At 36.0% G+C, this 27,992-nt stretch overlaps 2 protein-coding genes and 1 pseudogene across 24 annotated transcripts in view; 1 reads left to right on the top strand and 2 right to left on the bottom strand.

Moving 5' to 3' along the window:
* Positions 1–27,992, bottom strand: part of LOC309641237 (uncharacterized protein) — a 487,119-nt gene that overhangs the window by 399,190 nt on the left and 59,937 nt on the right. The gene's annotated exons all lie outside the window — the stretch shown is intronic.
* PLEKHA5 (pleckstrin homology domain containing A5) overlaps positions 1–27,992 on the top strand; it is a 236,905-nt gene that overhangs the window by 191,016 nt on the left and 17,897 nt on the right. For 11 of the 22 annotated variants that reach the window (XM_082421056.1, XM_082421055.1, XM_082421059.1 and 8 more), the window contains 8 exons: positions 4,548–4,628; positions 9,538–9,573; positions 10,091–10,153; positions 11,345–11,425; positions 11,559–11,708; positions 23,743–23,844; positions 26,544–26,655; positions 27,559–27,605. In XM_082421056.1, coding sequence (XP_082277182.1) covers positions 4,548–4,628; positions 9,538–9,573; positions 10,091–10,153; positions 11,345–11,425; positions 11,559–11,708; positions 23,743–23,844; positions 26,544–26,655; positions 27,559–27,605 — 672 coding nt within the window. Of the gene's footprint in view, positions 1–4,498; positions 4,629–9,537; positions 9,574–10,090; positions 10,154–11,344; positions 11,426–11,558; positions 11,709–23,742; positions 23,845–26,543; positions 26,656–27,558; positions 27,606–27,992 lie in introns of those variants that run through there. The other 11 variants (XM_082421062.1, XM_082421035.1, XM_082421060.1 and 8 more) reach the window with 4 other exon arrangements.
* On the bottom strand, positions 19,281–20,035 carry LOC309641235 (COMM domain-containing protein 7 pseudogene; annotated as a pseudogene). The gene has a single exon. The product of its transcript is annotated as a COMM domain-containing protein 7 pseudogene (transcript).

Below are 27,992 nucleotides of genomic sequence, written 5' to 3'. Positions count from 1 at the left end.
TCTTTCTCTTGCTCTGATTCCTTAAAACAAAAATACGTTAGCTATTAGCAGCGGTGCCTTAATGCTGCCTAGGATTCTTATAGTATTCAAACCAGAAGAGAATTGCTGGATAGTCCTTTTTTTTTAAGAACTTGAGCATGAAATTCTAAGGTGCTCATAGAGCATTACGTATTTGGCGGGGGGGAGGGGGGAGTCATATTTTACTGCTTTAATTCAAAAGCTGTTGTATAAAGTTTACGTAGCAAAAGCCAGATAGAATGTGCTGTTTCAGTGTAAATTACAGAGATGATCAGTTTCTAAGTTTTAAAATACAGATATTTCATGAAACAAATGAACCTGTCTACGAAACAAACAGACTCACAGACATAGAGAACAGACTTGTGATTGCCAAGGGGGAGGAGGGTGGGAGAGGGATGGACTGGGAGTTTAGGGTTAGCAGATGCAAACTCTTACATATAGGATGGATAAGCAACAAGGTCCTACTGTACAGCACAGGCAACTATATTCAATATCCTGTGATAAACCATAATGGAATAGAACATAAAAAGAATGTATATGTATAACTGAATCACTTTGCTAAACAGCAGAAACTAACACAACATTGCAAATCAACTATACTTCAATAAGATAGCTAGCTAGCTAGCTAGCTAGCTAGCTAGCTAGCTAGAGATATTTCAGAGGTGATTTAGTGAAAGAAATCACTAGCCTATTTCTAGGATCTATTTGGAGAGAAAGCAGATCTAGTATTTCCAATTCAGTAAATCTGGAAAGAGTCAAATTTCAGGCAGATCATTGAAATTGTTTAATGCGGACCGAACTCCCGTTGTGTGGGATCCTGAGTACTGTATTTAGCTGGCCTCAGCTGTTGCACGCCACGTGCAAGGAGAGTGCCACCACGTACAGGACCACTCCCCTGTGCAGATTTTTCTTACAAGCCCAGTCGTCCTAACAGCCCTTGGTCAGGTGAGTGTGGTGCCCAGAGGAATTCTGAAATAGTTCTGCTGCTTCTGTCTGCAGATAGACTTATCCCATCTCTCCAACTTGAGTAAAATGAGATTCCCAAGGAGTATGTAAGCTGAAGAACATTCACTGTTATCAAATTACATTTGACTTACTTCAACACCTTGAGAAAGAACATTGTAGTTACTTCTGCCAAAAGGAATCTTTAGACCAGCCTGTCATCTTCATGTTTTAATGGTATTGTCTACATCAGAGATTTTCAAGTTGCGCATTATAATTATCTGGGAATCAGGGTCTCTGTTCTTTTCAAGTTCCTCAAGTGATTCTGGGTTAAGAACCACTGGTTGAAATAAGCTTGAACTTTGATCTCTGAAGTAGCCAGTAATAAAAAGGAAAAAAGATATTAATAAGATAGTCATAGGTATTTACAAATGCATTGGGGCAGCTTACTTTTTTTAGTTAGTTAACATTTCTTCAGTCAATTTCTGATGTGGATAGACTCATACGGCAGAATAAAGGTTGTGAGAACAGTTCTCTAGGTCAGGGCCTCGCTGCACGAAAGGACTCCAACAGCTTTGAACATGACACAAACACATGTGCTAAAATTTTTTCTTAGCCTCTTTGTGTCACCAAGGGGTGTTTGCCAGAGAATATAGTTGTTTCATTAATCTAGTTTATTTGGTATTTATATATTTTTATCCTCGACTCTATAATAACATTTTTTTTTTTAATTAGAAAAGCAGTATCTATTCAGTGGAGAAAATTTGAGAAATGTAGAGAAGTATAGAGAAAGAAAAAAATAATGATCCGGTCCCACAATTTAAAATAATTACTGCTGACATTTTTCATTTCTTTGCTGTACTAAGTTGTCACTTTCCAAAGATGCCTTCTGATTTTAATATTCTAGGATTTGATATATACCTTTGAAATTTTTCATAATGAAAAACAGTCAATTCCAGAAGTGATCTCTGAGACACTCTGTACACTTTAAATGTTATTTTTTGTTAGACAGAGAAAGACAGATACTCCATGTTATCACTTATATGTGGAATCTAAAAAATAAAACAAACGAATGAATATAACAAAACAGAAACAGTCTCATGGATGTAGAGAACAAACTAGTGGCCACCAGTGGGAAGACAGGAGTGGGGAGGGGCAAGATAGAGGTAGGGGATTAAGAGGTACAAACTACTATGTATAAAGTAAATAACCTACATGGATATATTGTACAGCATAAGGAATACAGCTAATATTTTATAATAACTTTAAATCGGGTAAAATCTATAAAAATACTGAATCACCATTGCACACCTGAAAATAATATAATACTGTAAACTAACTATACTTCAATTTTTAAAATTTAATCTTTTTTTTAATGTTATTTTTACTCTTAGTATTTTTTTAGTTTTTCTGTTCCTAAGTCAGTGTCTTCTTGCAAGATCCTTCTCAGTGACTTAATATTTAATGATCTTTGACAGGTAAATTAAACAGTCATTTTTAAATCACAAACGTGGCTTCCCTCTATAACATACATATTTACCCTCTCAAAGTATTCCACTAAATAAATCAGGCTTGATTACCCTTCTGCAGAAATCATACTGTCTCTTCTCCCTTTATAAATACATTTCAAGTAAATTCCTCAGGCCTAGAGGCTGAACACTAGTCATTGACCTGTACCACCAGATCAATCATTGATCTGCTCCACTTAAAGGTGGGAGCCGCCATATTAGCAGACCTAGCCCTTTGACAGTGGCCTCTTTGTAATGCCAGATTTCCGAGACTCCAAGGCAGTTTCAGTTTCACCTTGAGTGACTTCTACATTTGGATACTCTCTGACCTGCATTATTTCTTAAATATTCATATGCTCCTGGCCTTCTTTCAAACCCCAGCCCCTCTACCGCCTTCCCCCAACCCCCCAACCTCTGAGTCAAGTACTCTTCTGTCTAATTTTCATGGCATGCTATTGAAAAGTAGCAAGTGTAGATGAGATTGCTTTGAAAATCAAAATTAAATAATAGTAAAAATGAAGAGAGACTTAAGCTACCTGTATTATACAAAGTGTGTATCAGTGCAGTCAAATGATTGAGCCAAAACCAAAGGCAGTTACACTGTTCCAAGATCAACATTTGGCTAAGATAAAACAACCAGCGTTCCTTTAAAACATAAACTGTAAAATATAAAGAGGTCTTAAATTTCTGTAATAAACGTTTTTTTTCTGCTAAAGAAAAATTTATATCTATAGTTGTCTCTATGTTACTTTCCAACACTGTAAAATTTTTTCCTGTACTGCATATCAACATAGTTCTTACCTGTGTGCATGAATGAGATGTCACCTATAAATGCCTTGGTCCCTTATTGGATAACATTGGGGAAAAAAAGAAGTTTGAGTTGAACCGATGAGTAGATTTAACTGATGTATAGAAGTTTGAGTTTAACTAATAAGTAAATGTGTAGATTTAAAAACAAATTACTTACCTTGAATAAAACTTTTTAAAAGTAGATTAAACCAGTCACAGGAGGTTTCTTATTTAACAACCAAAACAGGTATTATTGACATGAAACATTGGTAACTAGACTGAAAATAAAATTGTCTAGGTATACAGTTTTCAAGATTTAATTTTTATTTATGCATTTAATCTTAATATTAGTAAATTTTTGTTGCAGATTTAGCTAAATCAGTAAAGTAGCATTTGTTAACCATGATGGAAATGCTTATATTCTATAATATGGGGGATGAAAATTATATAAACTAAGTGTTATAAATTGCAATTATAAACAGACTCGTCTGCTTATAAATGGTACAAACTTTGTTGGCCTTTTACCATGTATATATATAAAATTGTCTTTTGAATGCTTTAATTCTTGAGTCCAGAGCCTGCTAAAATAAATATTTTTCTAGAGGCAGTAATTAAGTACAATATAGCTGGAAATGTGAAACATGGTTTCAGCGTTTTAAGGAGCTAGGGAGATTCACTGAGTCTTTGCTGAATAAATTTTAGTTTGCATGTCTTTGAAATCATTCTACATACAGTGCTATACTTTGAGAAAATCCAAAATAGAGTATATATAAATGTCTATCAAGATTAATAAAATGTGTGATTGTCTAAGCGACAGGATATATTATTTGTAGAGAACTAAAATTTTTCTGAATAACCTTATAAAGAACTGAATATCATTTTAAGCTTTTTTTTTTAACTATATAAGTAATTGATTAAGTCATGCCATTTTTTTCCTTTTAAGTTTATAGGTTGTCGCCCTTTAGTTTATTCCTTGAATCTTGATGCTTTTATTATCTGTTCTAGTATATATAGGAATATTCATTAATTGACAATATTGGTTATGTTTATAAAGTAAAACCTTTATTGCAATTAGTAAGCTTTTTTATAACCTTGGAAGTATTTTACAGCATTTAATACTTGTTTGAAATGGTTTATATTAAGTTGATTCTATGCAACCTTGGGATAATATGTAAACAACTGCACTATTAGGAAGATATTAAAGTAGAGGCTATATTTACAGTGTCGTCTTTCAAATCTAGCTATGCTGTAAACTGATGTTTGCTGTATGCTCCTCCTGATTTGAAATAGATGAAAGAAAATGAACCTATTATCACCATGGTTCACACAATGATTGAGAACTCGGCGCTAAGACCCCAACTGTACCAGCAAGTAAGGTCTTGGACAGTGAATGATACTGCTTTATCATCTGCAAAATCCCTCAGTGACAGTTTTGGTTTATCCTCAGAGTTACTCATAACATTAGTCTTTTTCTTATTCCATTTTTTTGTTTCTGTCTTTTTGGAAAAAACACAATTCATCCGTGCTTTTCAAGATGCTGCAGTTCTTAGCATGGCTTTGCTGAACATTTTGCTGTTGAATATTAAGTGTGCCATTTTCCTGAAGTTTTTGTGCAGAGTATTTGATTGATATGTACTTGGAGGTCTGCAGTACACTGGCAAAATTTTTACTAACTTGCCATTAATTTTGATTAACTCTAAAAGCATAACTGATTTTTAGGGAAAACTTTAAAAAAATTTTTTTTTTCCTTTCAGGGGCCGCCTCCCTACCCCACCACACCCCAATGTTTTAGGAATAGATTATATTTGTATGGGAGTTATTTAAAGGTTGTTTCTGTACTGTGGTATGGTAAAAACTAAAGATAGCCATTTCTTACCATACTGGGAGTATCTTCTCCCTGTATTCTTTTCCCTCTTATGTAGTAGTCATCATGATCATCATATCTTACCCCATTCTTTTCCCTAACTCAAAATATGTGCCATGGAGTTGGCTGGCTTTAATTTAGGACCTTGGTAATCTGCAGATCTGCAAAAGAAGTCATGTTATACATTCCTATCCAGTTTTTTTGTATTTCATGGTCTAAATGTTCTTAGCTGTGTGTTTCACAACATCAGCTTCTTCCACTTCAACCCCCTCAAATTACTGTGGCCTACGACCTGTTACAATATTTTAAAAATCATACAGAGGGAGAAAATTAACTAACATGAAAAATGAATATATATTTTGATTAAAATATGTATAAAAGCACCTGGTAAAAAGAAGCACCTTGAGCTCGCACTGTCTTTAAAGGCCTCTGGTTTGCACTGGGCGCCTTGAGGGTCTGCATCATGGGCCTTGTAAACTGGGAGACTGAAACAGTTGGTGGATGGGTGGCTTATTTCTGAGCATAGTTTTTAATTAGCAATAAGGAGATAAAGTACTAAATATTTAAAGTTAAACAGCCTTTCTTTTCAAAAGAGAATGGAATCTTACCACTCTTATTAAAGTCACTAGATTTTAGAACCTTGACACTTCATTCTAAAAAGCCACACTGACAACCTTAGCACTTGTTCTGGAATTGATACCTTTTTCAGTGTCTGAAGCTGTCAGCTTATAATTTTATATGATGCCGATTGATGTGAGATCAAAGGCCTTCTTTTTTAATAGGTTATGGTTTCATTTTTCACATTTTGTATATTTCCAGTAAGAATGAGAGCTGGGATTTTCTGTTCCATTTGGTTTGGTTTTTCTTTTTTTGTATTGATCGGTAATCAAGGTTGATGGTGCAGAAGTCATTGCTGATTGAAATCACTCAGTTGCACTAAAAGTTCTTACTGGAGTCTGTCAAAAATATGGAGGTATCTGAGACTGGTCTTATATAGCATCAGTAACCTTGAATACCGAAAGAGTAATAGATTCATATAAATATATTTCCTCATATTGATACTTGAAAGAAAAAAACCTGATATTGTATAGAACAGGAAGATCTGAATGTGTAACAGCAGCAGCCATGCCTGGGTTTGACATGGGCAGCCAGGTAATCGATATTGACTGTCAGTGCTATCAAATCTAGGGAGTTTTTAGATGATACTTTTCTTTAATCAGCCAGTAGTAAAGTACTTAGTTATGGCAGAGTATCATTGGTAGATAAAAGTGACAGATGTATTTCTTAAACTCTGTTAATATAAAATTCTATAAATTGAAATTACATCTTTTTTTTTCTCCAGATTTCCATTATCATGTTACTATTCAAAGAAAATCTTTGTGAAAGTTTATATTGTACACCTGATGGTTTGCTTTTCTGACATTGCATTGCAATGCTGTGTTAATAGGTTCCTGAAATTTAGCTGAAAATAAAGTGGCAATATAGTGTTCTATGACCAGTTTTTCTGAATCATAGCCATTCAGGTTTTCTCTCAGGAGAACCTCTGTGTTTGCATCTTCCTAGAAGAAGGAGGACACCTGAGGAATTACCTAGGCAGTAATTTTTATTTTCTTTTTTTAAAAAAATTTTTGGCTGTACCACACAGCATACAGGATCTAGTTCCCCGACTAGGGATCGAACCCACACCGTACAGTGGAAGCATGGAGTCTTAACCGCTGGACCACCAGGGAAGTCCCAGTAATTTTCTTAAAATTAGTCAAAAAAAAGGATCTAATACTGATTCAAAACAAATGCTAAGTGAGCTTCAAGTTGAAAAGCTCCTCTGCGTTTATTAATCATTCTACCACCTTTCACGAGTACAATTTTGTACCAGAATTTTTGTAACATACTTAATATCAGTGAAATTAATCACATGATAAATAATTGCTTTAAAGGTTACAGACTAATTGGCAAATACATACAGTCCAACAAGCATTTTTGAGTTTTCATAGAAATTAAAGTCTAATTTTATCAAATATTTCCCCAAAAGTCTTTTTTTTGTGTTTTGTATATATATTCATATGCTTTTAAAATATATATACACATATATATATTTCACGTACTTAAAAAGGGATACTGTAGAAAGTTGAATTTTAATTGGCAAAAGTGATTTTGTTTTAACTTAATGCCAAACCAGTTTTTAAAAAGATTATAAGATACCTTACTATGAAAAAGTTCTGACTTTCTAAATATTATATAATACATATCCTTATATAGTCAGTAAAGTCTGTATAATACGCTTCTCAGATTGAAGCTTGAGCACTGCTCAAGCTTATATAATTACCACGTAGCCCCCTTTCACTTACTTTTCTAGTGTTGCTGAGGTACCTCAAACAAAGGTATTCAAACTCAGAGCTTTTTTGCTAAAGATGAGTTTGAAAAATGCTAAAAAGTATTGCCATGAAACATTATTTCATGCAGAACTTGAGTTAATCAGAATATTCATGAAATTACATCTTTCTTATTAGTAGAATTTTCATATTGAGGACAAAATAGTAAACTTCAATTCTAGATGGAAATTTTTTTAATAAATTATATTCAGGAATTCCCTGGCAGTCCAGTGGTTAGGACTCTGAGCTTTCAGTGCCATGGCCCGGGTTCAGTCGCTGGTCGGGGAACTAAGATCCCGCAAGCCATGCGGCATGGCCAAAAAATAAAATTTTTTAAAAAATAAATAAATTATATTCATCTTTTCTTAAGAAAAACCTCAGTAATTATTATCAGTAATGGGAAATAGGCCATGCTTAAAAGTTAATTATTTAAAGAATAATCTTGTTTTCTTATGCTTTCCTTCTGACAGGCAAAAGAAATGTATTCAATATAGTGGAAGGTTGATTATTTTAAGATTTTTATTAGTTGATATTTAATTATCTTTATTGACTAAGTTGATAAAAGGTTTAAATAAATTTTCATTGGTACCAAAAATACAGGTACAACAAAATAAATCTAATTTATATGTGTAATATTTTTTCTGTGGCTTTAAGGAGATACCACTCTAAAATTATAAGTACACAGTACACATCTTTCTTTTTTATAATATGCCAACTGATATGAAAATGAATATGCAGTAAGATTCCCTAAATAAAAATATTATACCATTACCCTAAATATTTCTTACAAATTACTAAGTTTCCATTTTAAAATACTTGTCTTTTTTTCTTTTGACCCTGGGATATAGGGTACAAAGCATATTTTAATCTAGATATAGCACTAGCCACTAGTTATGTTCAAATTATGCATTCCATGGTTTAGTAAAGCTGTTTGGCGTTTAACTTTAAATATTAAATAAGCAAAGTATATGTAGACATTTAGTAGCTAAGGCTTTACATCTTTTATTTCTTAAAAAATGAGAAATACTAATTTTAACATTATCTCACATTTTTTATTCTGGATCTAAGCATTTTAAAACTTATTTTTCATTACTTCCTTTTTTCAGTGGAAGTACAAATTATTTTCTTGGATCTGGGTGCTTTAATTTAGAATGACAATTGACACTTCTCAGGACATATTCAGTGGTCTTTATTTTAAAATAGTGCACAAATATTCTGACTTTTGTCATTAAATTCATTTTTCATGTGATGTTCACTTCTATGAAAGTTTTGTGGCTTAATAATCACTGTGTATACCCCTAAATAGTCACAGAATCATTTGCATGAGGTACGTGAAAGCAGTGTCTTGAAGTGAAATATGGAAATCCAGGATTTATTATTGTATGTTTGGAATGCTTACATTTTTAATCTCCTGATTCCCACATTCCTAGATCCACTTAAAGTTATCTACTGTTTAAATTATGCCTCTTGAGATGTAAATGTCAAGCAGTTTTTTACAGACAGGTCGTATATAGTTGTAACTTTTACATTCTTGTGCATTTGTATATGTATAGACAAGATTTAATTTTCCAATCTAGAATGTAGTTGGGATACATTACTCCTATCCCCACTTTGAGAAAAAGTGTACCATTTAGTAAACATGCAGTGAGCCCCAATTACATTTTCCTACTATGTTTTTGTTACTGTCTAGCAGTCAATATAAAGTTAAAAGACAAGAGAGATAGTGCAGTTTTGCCTGCAGAGGCGCTATGATGTGACCTGGGGTATAACTGACTGGGATGGCTTTTGAAATCTTGGTAAGCACCATCAGAAATGAGGATTTGCCTGACCAAAAGATATTTGGAAGAAGCTGAAAAAAGGATGTTTAAATACACTGAATAATAATTCACTACAATATAATGAAGCACATGGTGTCAGCAAACACTTACCAACTTTTTATGCAATTTGACTGTCCATAGTTTATAATGTAGGCTTTCAGTTTTAAGAGATTTTTGAGTGCTTTACCTCTTTTCGATTAAACCCATCCTTTTCCTCCATTATCTTTTAGTTCTTAAGACAGAGGAACAAGATAAGTCTATATTGTGTATGTGTGTTTATATATTATGTATATGTATACAACGTGTTATAGGTTTTGTTAATAAAACTGTGCTAAGATGTGTTGGCATCTGAGTGTACACATACACAGTTGTGTGATTATGTGTATACCGTGAAGCTATGGTTTTGACTGTTGAAATATGCCTGATTCAAAATTTGATTCAACTCAGTTGCTACGATTGTATTTGTCAATTTTTCATTAAAATAATGTGTGTCTCGCAAATGGAAAATGTAAGGTGCTGTATAATTTTGTTTGGCCAGCTTATTATTTTGTTTGACAAGCCTAAGTTAACATCATTCTTATGTATCTTGCATATTGTATCACTGTTAAATAATTTTCTATTTTTGTAATGATCTGTGTTTGAATTAAACTTCTAAAAGTATAAGAATCATTAAAAACCCATTTTTGTTACTGTTGTATAAATCTAAAATATTAGCTATAAGCTAATTAAATGTGTATTTTTAAAATTATTTTTAAAGTTGCTCTATGACATTTTCCCTTATAGCTGTCACAGGATGAATGTAGAGGCACATTGTACAAATACAGACCTGAAGAAGTAGATATTGATGTACGTATTAGCATGCGATATATTATCAATGCTCTGTCATATTCTCTGGCAAAACACTGGAACTAAGCATGACAAAAAATTTCCTCTTCCTCTCCTGCCGTCCAAAATGACATCAAATAAGTAGCATTTTCTTCTTTTGCGCCAATTAAATCCTCACTTCCTGATTTATTCCCTGCCCACCCCACGCCCATAGTTAGCAGTTGACCATAATTTAGAATCACTTAAATGAAAGCAAAGACTATTTCTGATATAAAATTATGCAGGATTGGAGACAAAGTAAAATTGTCATCTAGAGAAAGTATTGGCCTCTAGAAATTCTGTCACTGCATCCTTTGTTATTGTTCTTAATCATATTTTACATCACTGACGTCCCTATTTATATCTCATTCTTCCCTCCTTTCCCCTGGTTTTATTCCACTGAATTGTACCTCCTTCTCATTTCAATTGTATTCCATCTGATGTAGCTTGAGTTGTGTTGTCTAACAAAGATAAGGTGGTTACTTTAGTAGATAAATGGCAAAGAAAGTGGAATTTCAAATTTCTTGCTGTCTTATCATTATGCAGTAACGTTTGGGACATAGTTACAGTTTGTCCAGGGTTTTTATTTTCAGACATGCAGTGAACTGGTTTATTGCGGGATTGAAATTTTATTAAAGTACCCGCTCATATTTTTATAATTTAAAAAATTGGGGTATTACCAAGAATTTAAAACATTAAAACTATTGAAAGTGATTTTTCTCCATTAGTAGTGTTTTTATTTGTATTGTAGTTAGAAGCGATTTTTCTGAAGAACATAAGAACATAATTTTAAAAATATAAAAACAGAATCCAGTCTGCGTTTTAATTAAGGACTGCATAAGTTACTTAACCTATCCAGCAGTTTGTAGAGAAGATATCTCAACCACATTAAAATGGTTCATTAAAGTCATATGAGACTGCCTGATTACTAAGAATCTTTTGAATTATGTAGGTTAAATAGTATGGTTGAAAATGCTTTTTTACTCTATATGCATTTTTTAAGCATTCTATCTTTATAAGCTATATTTTAGTTTTTATTTTACTGATTGAAATAAAGACTGACCTAATTAGCTATTCCATGGCTGTTTTAAATGTGTTTTTTTATTATGCCTAAATCCAATTACAGGGAAAATTAAAAATTGCTAACAAAAGACGTCTTCTCTTGTAACCTAGGTCAAGTTAAGCCGATTATGTGAGCAAGATAAAGTGGTACATGCTCTGGAAGAGAAACTTCAGCAACTCCACAAGGAGAAAGTAGGACAATTATGTTTATTATCTACAATTGATGTTACTGTATATCATTATTATCAGGACACTGATAACTAAAGTAAAAAAGAATTAATTTGATGATGCAGAATATTAAGTGTAATCATTTTTATTATAATAGTACACGCTTGAGCAAGCTTTGCTGTCAGCCAGCCAAGAGATAGAAATGAATGCAGATAATCCAGCAGCCATTCAGACCGTGGTGTTACAGAGGGACGATTTACAAAATGGACTGCTTAGCACGTGTCGAGAACTCTCTCGAGCCACTGCTGTAAGTAGCAGATTTTCTGTCCTAGTAAGAGTCACTGGAATGTTATGTAGTTCTTTTTTTTTTTTTTTTTTTCCTATTTATTTATATCTCTATTTAATTGGGCTTTCTCTAGGATTTTTCTTTATTATAACAAAAATTTAATTTGTTATTATTAGTTAATAATAACAAAAACAAAGGGTGGTCTTTTTGTTTTTTTAATTAGTGGGGCTTTTGTTCTTTGTGAAGAAGTTTTACAGAGAAGATAAATACACCTGGTTATACATTATGAAAATGAAAAGTTCTTAAAAATGTTAAAATTTATTGTGTTAAGAAAATAAATGTTTTATTATAATAATTTTTGGAAGGTAGTAATTGGATTCATTTAACCACCCATTTCAATTACAGGCTCCTGTGAAATGCTTTTAAGACGCTGTCAGCATTACCATTTTATAGCTGCAGTGTGATCTAAGTTTAGATGATAGTTTTGAGTGAGAAATATAATTAGCAGAATCTTTTAACCCATAGTCGAGTTACTTAATAAAGAGTCTCTTGGGATTACCAAATCTAAAAGTCTTACTTAGAGTATATAAATTGAGTGTTTTATGAGTTTAAACAGTCTACTTTAGATCCTATGATGTCATCATTTCTAAAGACAGTAAGAGCACCTGCCCAAGCAGCCCTTTGAAAGGGGAAAAACCACCTGTTATAGAAAACTGCTAACACACCCTTGTCTGTACCTTCAGTGAGCTGTTTAGGGGGCAGCTACCTTTTAAGAAAGTCCACAGACAGTATAGCTTAACTAAGAGAGGTCTTTCCAAGCTGTGAAGCTACCAGAATCTCAACATGGCTTCAATTCTAAACACTAAATTCACATTCCAAACATGAACTGTTTTTAAAGGAATATACCATGGTTTTATATAAATCAGAACTTGGTTTTTGTGCCTCTTAAGTACCTTATATTAAATATACTTATTCTTTTTTTAAAAAATACTATTATTGGGACTTCCCTGTTGGCACAGTGGTTAAGAATCCGCCTGCCAGGGCTTCCCTGATGGCACAGTGGTTGAGAATCTGCCTGCCAATGCAGGGGACACGGGTTCGAGCCCTGGTCTGGAAGGATCCCACATGTCGCGGAGCAACTGGGCCCGTGAGCCACAATTGCTGAGCCTGCGCGTCTGGAGCCTGTGCTCCACAACAAGAGAGGCCGCGATGGTGAGAGGCCCGCGCACCGCGATGAAGAGTGGCCCCCGCTTGCCACAACTAGAGAAAGCCCTTGCACGGAAACGAAGACCCAACACAGCCATAAAATAAAATAAATAAACAAATAATTTTTAAAAAAAAAAAAAAAAAAAAAGAATCCGCCTGCCAATGCAGGGGACAGGGATTCTATCCCTGGTCCGGGAAGATCCCACATGCCAGGGAGCAACTAATCCCGTGTACCACAACTACTGAGCCTGCACGCTGCAGCTACTAAAGCCTGTGCGCCTAGAGCCCGTGCTCTGCAACAAGAGAAGCCACCGCAATGAGAAGCCCGCGCACCACAATGAAGAGTAGCCCCCGCTCACCACAACTAAAGCCCACACACAGCAACAAAGACCCAACGCAGCCCCCCCCCAAAAAAAATGTGATGAATGATTGAACTGAATGACTTACCCAACATTACAAAGCAAATAAATGCAATGCCCAGAGGTCAAATGCAGGTCTTCTAACCATAGTCCTGAAGACTTAGATCTACGTGGCTTTTTATAATATCATCATAAAGAAACTATATGAACCTAAAATGTTGTCTGTAAGCGAGAAGTCATTTAGTTCATCAGTGATGGGTAAGATTTGGAAGAAAGAGGAAGTCCACACAGGACAAAACACTCTGAACCATAGCCCAGAGATGAGAATGTGCAGGATATGTTTGGAGAAGCAAAAAATAGAACTGACTGGCTGACTGAAATAGAGGATGCTGATTATGAGATAAGAAAGGGGAAGAGGGGTTAAGCTGTCAGTTCCAAGCTAATGAAAAGCTCAGTATCCCTGTGACAACCTGAGTCAAATCAAAATTAAGTTAGAAACTATTTCATGATGTCATGTCTGTTATGGAAAGTTCTAGGGATGTACAATGTTCCATTAAACTGTTACTTCTTCCCTTACCAAATAGGTTTCATAACTTAAATCTGATCCATAGGCTTAGAATTTGCTCCATCCCAAGGTAACTCCAGTCCTGATGGAAGATTTATCAGAATATGTTCAAAGAAATTAATCATGTTTGAGTATCTCATTCTCTGGTTGTTATCCCATATGATCACTTTCCTGGGGTTTTTTTCTTTGCCTTCAGCATTATTCAGTGGTCATTACAAACCCTCAATATGTTCTTCTAAGACATGTTTTAATGCATAGAATACAAAGTATATTATTTGTGCCTTTATGTAAACATGTAGCTATAATTGATGCATTTATAACAACTTACTGGACATATGGTTGGCACTCAATGGATGTTGATTAGACGTAAATTTGAACTACATTTATGCCAGCAGAATCCCAAAGGATTCCTCTGATTCTTTCATAGTTGATTTGGGGCATTGGTTCAATTCCAAGCCTTGAGTTATAAAAGATACAACATATGAGGTATAACATTAAGGCCTCCGTAGATCAAAGCTTTGATTCTGAGAACATCTTCTCCTCACCTGGTCGGCCACTAAGGTATTAAAACTAGGACTAACACAAGGTAAACATGTAAAGCAGTGTTCCCTTTGTGTTTGATTTAATTCTTTTTTTTAAATTAATTAATTTATTTTATTTTTGGCTGTGTTGGGTCTTTGTTGCTGCACCAGGCTTTCTCTAGTTGTGGCGAGTGGGGGCTACTCTTCGTTGTGGTGTGCAGGCTTCTCATTGTGGTGGCTTCTCTTGTTGCAGAGCACGGGCTCTAGGCGCGTGGGCTCAGTAGCTGTGGCTCACGGGCTCTAGAGCGCAGCCTCAGTAGTTGTGGAGCACGGGCTTAGTTGCTCCACGGCATGTGGGATCTTCCCAGACCAGAGATTGAACCCGTGTCCCCTGCACTGGCAGGCGGATTCTTAACCACTGCGACACCAGGGAAGTCCTTGATTTAATTCTTGATGCAGCATCTCCTCTCCCTAAGCCCCACCCACCAGACACACACATGCACGCACGCACACATGCTTTAAGCATATAATGACTTTGTGTGCTCTCCTGGCCTTTACTTCTTTTTTTCTTTCTTTCGTTTTAATTTTTTTAATTTTATTCTACTTCTTTGTAACCTAAGCCTGATTAGTGAGAAAAATTTTTATAGCAGTTATACCTTGAAAGTTTTCAATGTGTCGCTGTCTTTGCTTAGGTTTTCTTCTGAAAGCAGAGCCTGGGATGAGGACCTGGGCTCAGAAAGTTTATTTGGGAGCGATTACAGGAAGCAGAAGTGAGGGAGGGAGTGTGGAAAATGAGACAGGGAGGGAGAAAAGCCAGTAGAGGTTTCACTTCTGAGTTGGTCGCCACTGTGGGCGACCCTCAGGGGACCGTCTGAGGAAATGAGCTGAATGTTTCCGAATTTTCCGCGGAGAGGCGGAGAGGCCAGGTTATCTATCACTCCTTGGTCGGAGTTGCCCCAGGGTCCTTAATTCACCCACATTTCCAAACCGCCTTAGCTAATTGACCACGAACACTGGCACACGTGGAGCTGAACCACGGTTTCTTGAAATCAGGTGGGCAGAGGGCATAAACATCTGCTACAGTCACCTCTCTTGGGGAGTTTACATTAGGCCTTATCTCTAACTGTAAGAGAAATATCCTCATGCTTTATCCACTTAACAGGTGCTTCTTTTATTCTTTCCAATAATTCAAGGAGCCAGGTAAAGCAGACGCTATGCACATATCTTAGATGAGAATGTGGGGCTCACCCAATAAAATATATTTGTATTTCTATATTTTGTACATGTATTGTCTGGTTTGGTCCTTAAGCAAATGCTGTGCAAAATAGATGTAATTATTATCTCCATTTTATTTTCATTTTTATTACCTCCACTGCACGGATGAAGAAGAAACTCAGGTTCATAGAGGTTAAATGACTTGCCCAAGTGACATAGCCAATATGAAAAAGTCAACACCTAAATCAAGGACTTTTTAATTCTAGGGCTTGTATACTTTCTTTTCCACTTCACTGTCTGTGTGGTCATTAATTTGTACTTTCTGAAACTTGGAATCAAATCTAGATTCTCTTACTCAAAAATCTAAAATTGGGATTTCATAGTTCAGTCCTGGGTTTTGGCACCAAAATAATTAATTAGTTAATTAATTAATTAAAATTGGACTTTCAGATATCAGAAAACAAGTATAAAGGCCCCCAGTCATCCCGAATGGCTGGTAGATGGCTTATGCATTTATCTACTGCAGAATAGGACCAATATATGAAATAATAGTAAATACTGTGAATATTTCTGGAGCAGTTTATTGAGTGCCAGATTCCATTATAAGTGCTTTTACATGTACTTAAGCCACATAATAACCCTTTGACAAGGGTACTATTATTACTATGTTAAAATGGAAAACTGAAGCACAGAGAGATTGCCCAGGGTTACATAGTCAATAAGCATTATGTATAGACTGCCATTAAACTTATTTATGTTTTAAACCGGCTTCTGCATGGGAGGGCCATGAGTAAATGGAGATTTTAGACTAGAATGGATAAACTTAAAGGGGCAAGGGAGGAGGGCAAATGAACCTCCCTGAGGAGAAGCTTGCACATTAAATGTTTTCATATTCTCATTCTCAGCGTAACAAAGAGCTACTGAGAATCATGGTGACAGCAAAGTGTGATTTTTTTTTTAACAGAAGATCTGTTGACATCTATGAATTGTCATGAGTATGCTTTGAAAGATTTCAAGATAGTTTTTAAATACCCTGGTCATTTCATGATCACAATACTGCATTCCCAGAAATAGAGACAGTCAGGTGTGATACACCTCCTGATGTGCTGCAGTGGAAAGTACCCAGCAATACTTGTGAGGTTTGGAAAATCAAATGTGAATCTCAGCAAGCCTCAATATCCAACTAGGAGTTTATAGGAAATACAGGAAACAGAAGAGCAAACTAAGCAATACCACAGGAATTCAATTAACAAAATCTAGCGTCGGAGAAATTCTACAGAACAAGTGACCCATTCTCTTCAACAAATAAGTAGCAAGGGAATAAAGAGGGGGGGGTGTAGGGAAATCGTTATAGTTAAAAATATTTTTTAAGAAATTCCCTGGCAAAAAAAAAAAAAAAAGAAATTCGCTGGCAATCCAGTGGTTAGGACTTGGCACTCTCACTGCTGGGGCCCCAGGTTCTAACCCAGGTCGGGGAACTAAGATCCCACAAACCTCGCGGTGCCACCACAAAAACATATATGTATATATATTTTAATATTTTTTAAAAGAATACATATTAATGATTTAAATAAGTAAGAATTTGCCTGTTATTTTTTTTCATTTTCATTTCTTTTCTTTAGCAATGCATACTGAAGTATTCATAAATGAAATGATATGATGGCTGGTGTTTGCTTTCAAATAATCTCACAGGGATAGAAAATGGATGCTGTAGATGAAACCAAATTGGCCATGTATTGATAACTATTGAATTTGGGTGCTAGTGGGCTACTTTTGTTTATATTTGGAAATTGCCATTGTGTATGTCTGAGAAAGGTTAAAAGAAAATTCACAAAAATGCTAACAAAAGGGTAGCATAATAATCGGTCTTTTTTTTTTCATCTTATCCTGTATTCTAATTTTTCTACTTTTTTTAAAATAAATTTATTTATTTTATTTTTGGCTGCGTTGGGTCTTTGTTGCTGCGCACGGGCTTTCTCTAGTTGTGGCGAGTGGCGGCTACTCTTTGTTGGGGTGTATGGGTTTCTCATTGCAGTGGTTTCTCTTGTTGAGGAGCACGGGTTCTAGGCGCACGGGCTTCAGTAGTTGTGGCGCATGGGCTCAGTAGTTGCGGTTTGCGGGCTCTAGAGCGCTGGCTCAGTAGTTGTGGCGCATGGGCTTAGTTGCTCTGCAGCATGTGGGATCTTCCCAGACCAGGGCTCAAACCCATGTCCGCTGCATTGGCAGAAGGATTCTTAACCACTGCGCCACCAGGGAAGCCCTTTCTAGTTTATAATTATAAAAATTTATTATATCTTCAATTTGTACAGTAAAAAGTAACGACTTTCTTTGAGATGGAATATTGTTTTGTTTCAAAGAGAAGATTAGAAGAGAAACTAAATATATGAGTTAAAGATTATAATTAGGCAATGAGTTAAAGATTATAAGTAGCCAAAACAGATGACTATAATTGTTATCATAAACTAGAAATTTAAAATAAAGGTAGCTCTGTAACCATGCCTGATTTAGTTGAACCTCACTTTATACCGTTTGAATGTGGTCCCTTGCAACATCTTTTTTGGTTTAAAAAAGCCAATATTGGGGAATTCCCTTGGGGTCCAGTGGTTAGGACTCCACACTTCCGCTGCAGGGAGCCCAGATTTTATCCCTGGTCAGGGGAACCAAAATCCTGCAAGCTGTGCAGCGTGGCCAAATAAATAAATAAATAAATATTTAAAAGCCAATATAGTAGTCATTATTAGATAGTATAGTAAGATGTGTGCTTAGTAAATAGTGATTTTTATTTGAGATGCAGTTATGTACTAAGGCAAGTATAAAATCAAAAAAGGTATTCTTTTTTAAAAAAAATTATTCAAATTACTAAACACATTCTTAAAAATGTATGGCAAGAAATTTCTATATTCTGAAGGTAGAAACGAGATCAGATTAACTTTATCTTGACTGATCTCAGAAATCAACTGCTTCTTATACCCAGTTGACAGAATTGTTATTGTTGAGTGGTAGTGGCCAAAATTAATATTTTTTGTGCCTAATCCCCAAAACCTAACAGTAAATTTAGATAGCGCAGTATTTTAATTATCTAAGGTTTAGTAGTGGACATTAATCTGTAATATTTAAAATTGAAGAGTTGTTGGCACTTAAGAAGCTAATAGTCACGTATCTATATTACTGACTCGTCTCTATTTTGAAACAGAAAATCTACTGCCAATTCCTTACCAAAGCCTTATGCTTCATTTTTTTTTTTCTTCAGAACCTTTTTTATTCTTCTTCTAACCACCAGAGAAGGTCAGCGTGAACCAAAACAAGCTGAAATAGCCTCAAAAGGCCCACCTCATTACACACAACAGGGCAAAACCTGAAGTGAAGCCTCATTTTTTTTCAGAGCAGACCCAGCATGTATTCTTACACATGTGTCCACTAAAGGCCGATCAACAAAGCACCACCACCACAAACATACAAACTCTGTTGGGGGCTCCCCCGTGTGGCATTCACGGAGTCCGCCTCTTCCCTCAGCCACAAGCAAGCCCTTCCTTGTTCTTTTGCAGGGGAAGGTCCTCAGTGCTAGAGCGATAGACCATTTGTTTACTCTGGAACTTGGAAAGGGAGGTGACTCAACTTATTTCCTCCCCTGCATCTGAGATGCAATCACTTCTCTGAATATCTGAACCGTGACCTGGGAGATAGGTGGTAGAGGGTCCCTCAACAAAGTCTCTTCAGGACCAGCCTGTCAGGCTCCTTAAGTACTTAATCCTTTGTTTTTCAGAAACCTTTGCACCTGGGCTCCCAAGGGGCGAGCAGGCCCAAAGGAGCGGCCACAGGCCTGGGAGCCAGCGGCCTCTCTGAGCAGTCACCGGGGAGGAGGAGGGGGCAGGGAGTGGCGAGGTGGAGATGCAGGGGACAGAAATTAGCTGAAACACTCCATGCTGGTTCTGACTTGCTCCATCTCATGCAGGAAGCTGTAGAACTGAGGCAAGGTTAATTCTATGTATAAATTTTCCGTTTGATTTCCTTTCTTAACCACCAACTTTAATTGTAAAAACATACTTCCACTTTTTCTCCAGTTCGCTGCCCCCAGACGTCACTCCAAATGTCCACTCCATATCTATACGCTGGTTAATCATCAGAGTCTGACCTGTGGCCCGTCGAGCAAGGGTGGGAGCATTCTGTTTCCACTTTTCAGAAAAGTAGGTGGCTTTCTCTTCACTGAGACCCAAGAGTTATGAAATCAGCCTGGACCCGCTCAGCTGTGAGACTCTTCTTCAAGGCACCATTTGAAACCAGGAGGAGGCTCTTCACGATGCTTCTGAGGGGGCCGGGACTGATCTGCTTGGTGGTGGCAAATTCAGAGAGCTGAGCCAGAAGCCTTTCCACCTCTCTGGCTCAGTGAGGCAGTGGAAGAGCACTTCCTTCAGGGCTGAGAACTTCTGCGCGCCCACGGCCCTGGGCACGGGTTGGGTCCTGTGTGCAGTGCCGGCGGCCCATGGCATCCGCTCAGCCCCACGGACCCCCAGCTCCTGCGCCTCCCCAGACTTCCTCCTTCACGCCACCCTTCATTTTTTAAATAGAAAATAGAACAGGGACTTCCCTGGTGGCACAGTGGTTAAGAATCCGCCTGCCAGTACAGGGGACACGGGTTCGAGCCCTGGTCCGGGAAGATCCCACATGCCGCGGAGCAGCTAAGCCCGTGCGCCACAACTACTGAGCCTGCGCTCTAGAGCCCGCAAGCCACAACTGCTGAGCCCACGTGCCCTAGGGCCCACGTGCCGCAACTATCGAGCCTGCGTGCCGCAACTACCGAGCCAGCGTGCCGCAACTACTGAAGCCTGCCCACCTAGAGCCCGTGCTCCACAACAAGAGAAGCCACCGCAGTGAGAAGCCCGCACACCGCAGCGAAGAGTAGCCCCCGCTCGCCACAACTAGAGAAAGCCCATGCGCAGCAATGAAGACCCAACGCAGACAAATTAATTAATTAATTAATTAAATTTTTAAAAAATCCTCTCTCATCTTTTCGGTAGTCTGGGGTTTCATTGCCTCTGAGGATTGCGAACCTACTTGTAGTTTGTTTATTTTTTTCCCCACGGTGGCTGAGTCTTGCCTCAATACGGACTGTAAAGAAGTAACCACTATTAAAATGTACTTGTTCCAAGCCTTAAACTTGGACTAAGTCAACTTTTTTAAAAGTTTTCTGCCATCCCTCTAGCAACTCCACACATGCACACACACATTTTTTTTTTTAACCTTTGTTAGAGTAGGTCATATTCTCGGAAAAGTACACAGGTTTAACTGCGCAAATATGGCTAACACCGTAGCAAGGCCCTGAATTCTACTAACGTGCCAGAAACTCCCTTCCCAGTGATGGCTCCTCCCCAAACACCACTGCCTGACTTTTAAACTCTACATTAGCTTTGCCTGTTTTTGAACTTAGTAAAAGTATCATCTTGTAGTATATACTATTTGGCTTTTTTTAACATTGAGGTTCATCCATGTGGTTGTAAATTGCAGGATTTAACTCATTCTCTTAACTGTATGGCATGAAGGTCCATGTTTTTATTGAAAGCACTGCTGTGTTTCCTGACTTCTGCCTGTGATTTTAAAGATAGTTGTATATTTGCAAGTCATTACCCCTTTTATTTGCCTTAGTGTACCTATATATTCTTGACAAAAAAAATAGTAATCTCATATTTAAAGATTTTAACGTTGTACTTGTATAAGCCACTAAATTCTTTAATGAAATACTCAGCCAGGTGTTAGGAGAACTGATGTTATGCCAGTGCTGCCTCTTTTCTTTCTGTCCCTGTTGACTTGTGTTACTACCCACCCATAATCATGCTGGAGGAGCCCAGAGGTAAAGGCAGAAACAGGCCCAGCAGGATAATGGGACTCAGGCCAACTGGTACAGTACAATGGCAGGACTTTCCAGGTTAGGAAAATTGAAAGTATATTGTGTTTCTTCACCCCTAGAATATTAGTAGAGTAACCTCTACCTCTCAATCTCTATTTGTCATGTGTTTCTGTAAGAAAGACAAGAATTTCCACCATCCTAAAATGTTCTTGTATTTAGTTGCCTCTGCAGCACCTTTAGTGTCCCCTTGAACTTTTCTACAAAAGAGGCTCAGTGTCAGCCTGGCAATGCCATCTCATTTCATTGCTGGGCTGCCACTGGGTCTGTTATCCTCATTTTACCCTCCCTGAAGCCTTCAAAGGCCCACTATTTAAATTTGCAGTTTTTGTGGTGCTTACAAATTAAAAGATGGCTAGAAGCAATTTTTCTTTCATTTTTTGGCCACGCCGCATGGCTTGCAGGATCTTAGTTCCCCGTCCCGGGATTGAACCTGCGTCCTCAGCAGTGATAGCGTGGAGTCCTAACCACTGGACTGCCAGGGAATTCCTTTTTTTTTTTTCCTTTTCTTTCGTTTTCCAGGCAATTTTTCTTAAAGGAGATCAATATCCTTATTGATTCAGGTAAAAACAGTTTGCTGAAGCCAAGTCAGGAGGGTAATATTTACACAATATAAATGAGATTAAAATCTTTAGTCCTTTACCACTTTGCCTTTTTAAAATTTAATTCACTGTGAAATCTGCATAATAGACTCCCTAAATTATATAATATAGAGATGATAAAAAAATCTCCAGTGGTTTATCTCTGCTTTTTTAAAAAACGTAGTCCATTGTAAAACCTGCTTATGGACTTCCCTGGTGGCGCAGTGGTTAAGAATCCGCCTGCCAATGCAGGAGACACAGGTTTGAGCCCTGTGTCCCACATGCCGCTGAGCAACTAAGCCCATGCGCCACAACTACTGAGCCTGCGAGCCACGACTACTGAAGCCCATGCGCTTAAAGCCCGTGCTCCTCAACAAGAGAAGACACCGCAATAAGAAGCCCGCGCACCGCAGCAAAGAGTAGCCTCCCACTCAACGCAATTAGAGAAAGCTCATGCGCAGCAACGAAGACCCAATGCAGCCATAAATTAATTAATTATTTTAAAAACCTTATAAGGAGATATCTTAAATTCAAAAAGCAGTTATTCCAAATGGCCCAAATTTTAACACTCATTTTAATTTTTAAAGGTAATTTTCATTGCCTAAGTTTTTAAGCAATGGTAAGCTAGTTGCAGAATATAGAAAATAGAGAACCTCTAGGAACTTGAGTATTGCTGCTTTTTTTTTTTTTTTAACTGTTAAGATGATTTTCAGTAACCTCTCTTCTACATTCAGTACCCTCTTTTCTTATCCCAAAACTATTGCTGTTGTTAAACTAACATTTCCCGGGGGAGCTTTGCTTAGAGCAGTTCAAGTCAAGAAATCTATGGTCAAGGGAAGTTCTTAGACAAGAGTTACTAATTCATTTTACAACAGCATTCAGTAAACATTTGTTGGTTGTGTCATGTGTGCCAATACCACGCTAGATACTGGTGACAAAATAGTGATCAAATATAGTTCCTGTCCTTAGTTTATCAATTTGACCTCATACCACTCTCTGAAATGTCTGAAGAGTACCTACACTATCAAGTACGAAAGTTTTCTCTATGATTTGAGGGTTTGGGGGTAGTTTTTTTTCCCCGAAGGAGAAAAGTATAGGTGGGTAGTACCTCTATTGAGTCTCTAGGAGCAAAATTCACTAGATTAGTTAGCTGAATTAGCTTCATTACATTACTGTAAATTTGTTCTAAGTGAAGTCATGTCAGGCTTATGGTGTTATTGAAAATCCAACATGCTAAAATACAACCTATTTAGTATTTTTATTCCTGGACAAATTTTAATCACGTCAGATAAGAAAGTGCTTTATTTATGCCTCTTCTACCTTTTAAAAAATCACTTTCAAGAAAAATTTAACATATTACTATGAATAAAATAACACCTTTTCTCAAAATAAAACTCTTTAGATATTAGAATCAACTGAATATTTTGATGTCGTGAATGAATAAATAATAAATAGTTCAGGTGGGTTTGTTTGGGTTTTTTTGGTTGTTTAGGGTTTTGGGGGGTTTTTTTTTTAGTAATTTTGAGTATAGCAGCAGCACAATAATAAATCAGTTCCTCAGTAAATTTTTCCTAAATTGAGCAAAAAAGAGAGGAAAAAAATAAAGGAAAATGAGTTATAAAATTTTTTATGTTTTCCGTTGTAAACTACAGGATTGATAACACACCAGCACATTTTCTCCATTAAAGTAATTAAAGCTCTGATTTCAGGAACTGGAACGAGCATGGAGAGAATATGATAAGTTAGAATACGATGTAACTCTCACCAGGAACCAGATGCAAGAGCAGCTAGATCGCCTTGGTGAAATTCAGGTACAGAATTATAATATGTTTACATTGTTTTAACTGGCTTTGACTGGTACTGTACAGCCCACCTTGTTAGCTTCATGCACACCCTAAACAGTTTTTGCATTATTGGCTACCTAACATCTGGGTTTCAATACTTTCAATGATAGGAATCTTACGATCTCACAAAGTAGCCCATCCCTCACTGTTTAAAAGTTCTTTATCCTATTGGACACATGGTGAGCCCTAGAGTGTTCTGTGCTCCTAGCTAACTATGTCACTTAGCACTGAAGTGTCAAATTATCTTATCCATTCTTTATTAAATCCCTCTCATTTATCAAACCGTTATTTAGCCTATTGTCTTGACTGCTATTTTATTAGAATAGAGGAAGATGCAGCACCATTTGGCATAAAGAATCCAGTTTTGTGAATAGGCAGATATGGAATCAAGTTCCAGGTGTTTGTTTTCTTATCTATAAAGTTGAAATAACAATACCTGTCTTAAAGCATTGCCCTGAGGAATGGAAATAATACATGTTTAAGAAAATAATAAAAGTCACTTTATGCTTGTGACCCTATGTAAATTTGGTCATCTGCGTTGGAAGCCCAGTAGACGCAACAAATCAATACAACAAATAAAGAGTAAGGCTGACTCATAGAATGTCAACTGTCTTCTATGCGTGCTGTCCAAAATAGTAACCACAACCACGTGTAGCTGTTGGACACTTACAATGTTGCTAGTGTGACTGAGGAACTGAATTTTTAATTATCTAAATTTAAGTAGCCATGTGTGGTTGTGACTTCTGTACTTAACACTGAAGTTACTAAATACAATAGAAAAAAATGGTAAACATCTAAAATACAACCAAGGGATCAACAAACTTTTTCTGTGAAAGGCCAGATATTAAATATTTTAGATGTTGCAGGTGTATACGCTCTGTCACAAAACCTTTGGTGTTTGGGGGTTTTTAATAACCCCTTAAGATTATAAAATTTATTTTTGGCTCGCAGGCCATAAAAAAGAAGCCATGGGCCAAAGCAGTTTGCCAATCCTGACTTAACCTAACAAAAAAAGTTCATCATGAAAATTTAATTACTATATTATAGGACATAAGAGAAGACCTGAATAAATGGAGTGGTATAATTGCTATACCATGTTCATGGATGGCCTGATTTAACGTTATCACGATGGAAATTCTTCCCATAAGCACAATTCCATTCCAACCAAATTTCCAGAAAAAATTAACAAAATGATTCTGTATTTTTAGGATATAATAAAGACCACAGTAGTTAGACATTTTTTGAAAAAATACAGAACTAGGAAACACACCTTATGAGAAGTAGCATTGCACATGTAACCTTAGGCCAGTTACATAACAGCTTTGTACCTCAGTTTCCACAGCTATAAAATGAAAATAATAATAATACCTACCCCTGTTGGGTTATTATCATGGTTAAATGTGTTGATTTTTTTTGAAGCACTTAGAATAGAACCAGGCAAATAAAACAGACTATATATATAAGTGTTTGTTAAATACATAAGTAAACAATGAAGACAATATAGAAAACTTGAAAAATGACATACTAGGAAGAAGTGAAGTATCTTTGACCTCTAAAAATTCAACAAGTCACTGTCTAGATTTGCAAAGAACTTTTTAATTTGGAGAAACAATGCATTAGAAAAATAGACAAAGAACATGAGTAGTTTTAATTAATGGAAAATTTAACTCACATTGCTAACAAGTGTTTGAAAAGTTGGTCAGTGTAAATAGTAACCAGAGGAAGTGCAAAATAAAACAAAAATGAGATTTTCATTGTACACCTTTCAGATAGACAAAAATATGTATATTTTTTAAATTAGTGCAAAAGTAATACATATTCTATATGTGCAATTATCTGATTTTTATAGTTTATATTCCCTCTCTATAAGTCTTTATCAGTATTCACATCTCAGGGCTGACATAATTGTTACAGTTATCATACTTATTTACCTATTTCTTTTATAGTTATATTCCTAAAAATGATATTTATCATTTTTCTATTTATCAATAAGAGTCATTAGAGTTTTACTAGAATCTGACCATGATGATCTTATTTTGGCTTCAGTTAGAGTATTTAGCCTAAGGGACATGAAATGGGGTAGTAGAGAAATAACTTTAGGATAGAGTAAAGATGGCAATAATCAATTTTGAAAACTGAAAATTTGTCCTGCAAATACATTTAACTCTATCAGTAAGAACTCTTCAAATTGCCCTTTCTTTTTTTCTTTTTTGGCATGTCTCTATGTTCTAGAACTTAAGAGGCTAAAATACTTTCCTTTTTTTCCCCTAAAAATGTTTTGTTTAATTTGGGATTTGTGAGTTTCTGATCTGTTGTGTTTTTGTTTTGTTTTGTTGGTTTTGGTTTGGGGGAGGGTTCCACATTTTTAGCCCCATCTAATCAGTATTCCTTCCTGGGATTGTAAATAATGCAACACAGTGCGTATTGAAAAGAGGTGAAATAGTGTGTGTAGGTCTGAAACATTAAATTTTTCTGTTTCTCTGCTTTTTTCTTTTATCTTTGCCATTGACTTTGCAAAATTGAGAAGGTCACACAGATCATATTAAATATCCTCAAAACTTAATCCACTGTAATTCTCATTTTTTAAGTATATAATTAGTGGAATTTATAACTGTATTTAATTATTTTTTCCCCCCTGTATGTGGTCTGTCCATTTTTACTGATAGACTGAATCAGCAGGAATTCAGCGTGCACAACTTCAGAAAGAACTCTGGAGAATTCAGGATGTCATGGAAGGACTGAGTAAACACAAACAGCAGAGAGGCACTGCAGAAACAGGTACATTAGCTTCATCTTTTATTCTGCACTAATTAACCATAATAATATATCTAAATGGAATAACACATAGAATTGGGTTTCTCTTGTTATCTTAATGGATTTTTGACATTAGAAAACAGGCACTTTGTAATATTGAATCAGTACCCAAGTTTATATGTAATATAGAAAGCAAAAGTTTTACCAACCACACTCACACAAAAATGAATCATTGTTTTGTGTCTAAAATTATAAACGCACACGGTGTTTTGGGTTTGGGAGTTTTTTCCCCACAACAGAAAATGTTGTTTTTCATCAATATGTTTTTTTCTCCTTAACAATACAATACAATAACAGCTGTGTAAGAATCATTGTATAGATGAACTATAATTTATCCATTTCAGTGTTGATGAACAATGTAGGTTGCTTCCAGGTTTTTGGTGGGGTGGGTGGGTGGGTTTTTTTGTTTTTCTTTCATAAGCCATGATGTAACGAACATTACTGTGTACATAATAAACACACCTGCTAGTACTTATGGGTTCTAGGAAATGAGAAATAAGTGCACATTTTTCATTTTGATACGCACAGCCAAATTGCTCTCCTAAAAGATTACATCAAATCATACTTAAACCAGTAGTATTTGAGAAAACCCATTTTCCCATACTCTTGTTTATATTAGATATTTCAGTTTGTATTTTTTAATGTATTGGGGTTTTTAAAATGTATTTTATTGAAGTGTGGTTGATTTACAATGTGTTAATTTCTACTGTATAACAATGTAATGGGTTTTAAATTCGGAAAACATTAATAAATGAGGGGTTAGAAACTGAAGGCTTTGTTTAAAATAAATGAAATTGTTCCTTTTTTCTGTAGATTTAGGAAGATATGTTTAGTGTATGTAGTTATATTTTACAATTCTTTTAATAGGTATGATAGGATCAAAGCCTTTCTCAACAGTTAAGTACAAAAATGAGGTAAGTTTGGATTGTTTCTCTAACTATAAATTATTTTATAATTAAAACATGAATTAGAGTTTTCTCTACTCATAACAAAAATGTTTTCTAAATATGTTTGAGTTACTGTTTTGATCTTGAAATTTTGCTGGTTCAGTAATTTGGTTCTTCTAACAAATGTGCTCTTCTTCCCTTTTCTTAATGGAAAAAAAAATTGAATCACTACTTCTCATCTATGTTAGAACTTTAACATTTTCATACTTTTTCTAATCTAAGTAATTTGAGTATTTATTTATCATTGTTTGGTATGATAAGTTGGCTGTGTATCATGCATACCATAAAGAAATGACAACTACAAAGAGATACTGTCAACCTAGTTGAAAGCATCTGTGGTCTTGAATTTTGTAT

The sequence above is a fragment of the Balaenoptera physalus genome (genome assembly GCF_965194825.1).
Source record: "Balaenoptera physalus genome assembly, chromosome: 13".
NCBI lineage: Eukaryota > Metazoa > Chordata > Mammalia > Artiodactyla > Balaenopteridae > Balaenoptera > Balaenoptera physalus.
This window is presented reverse-complemented; position numbering and strand designations above follow the sequence as displayed.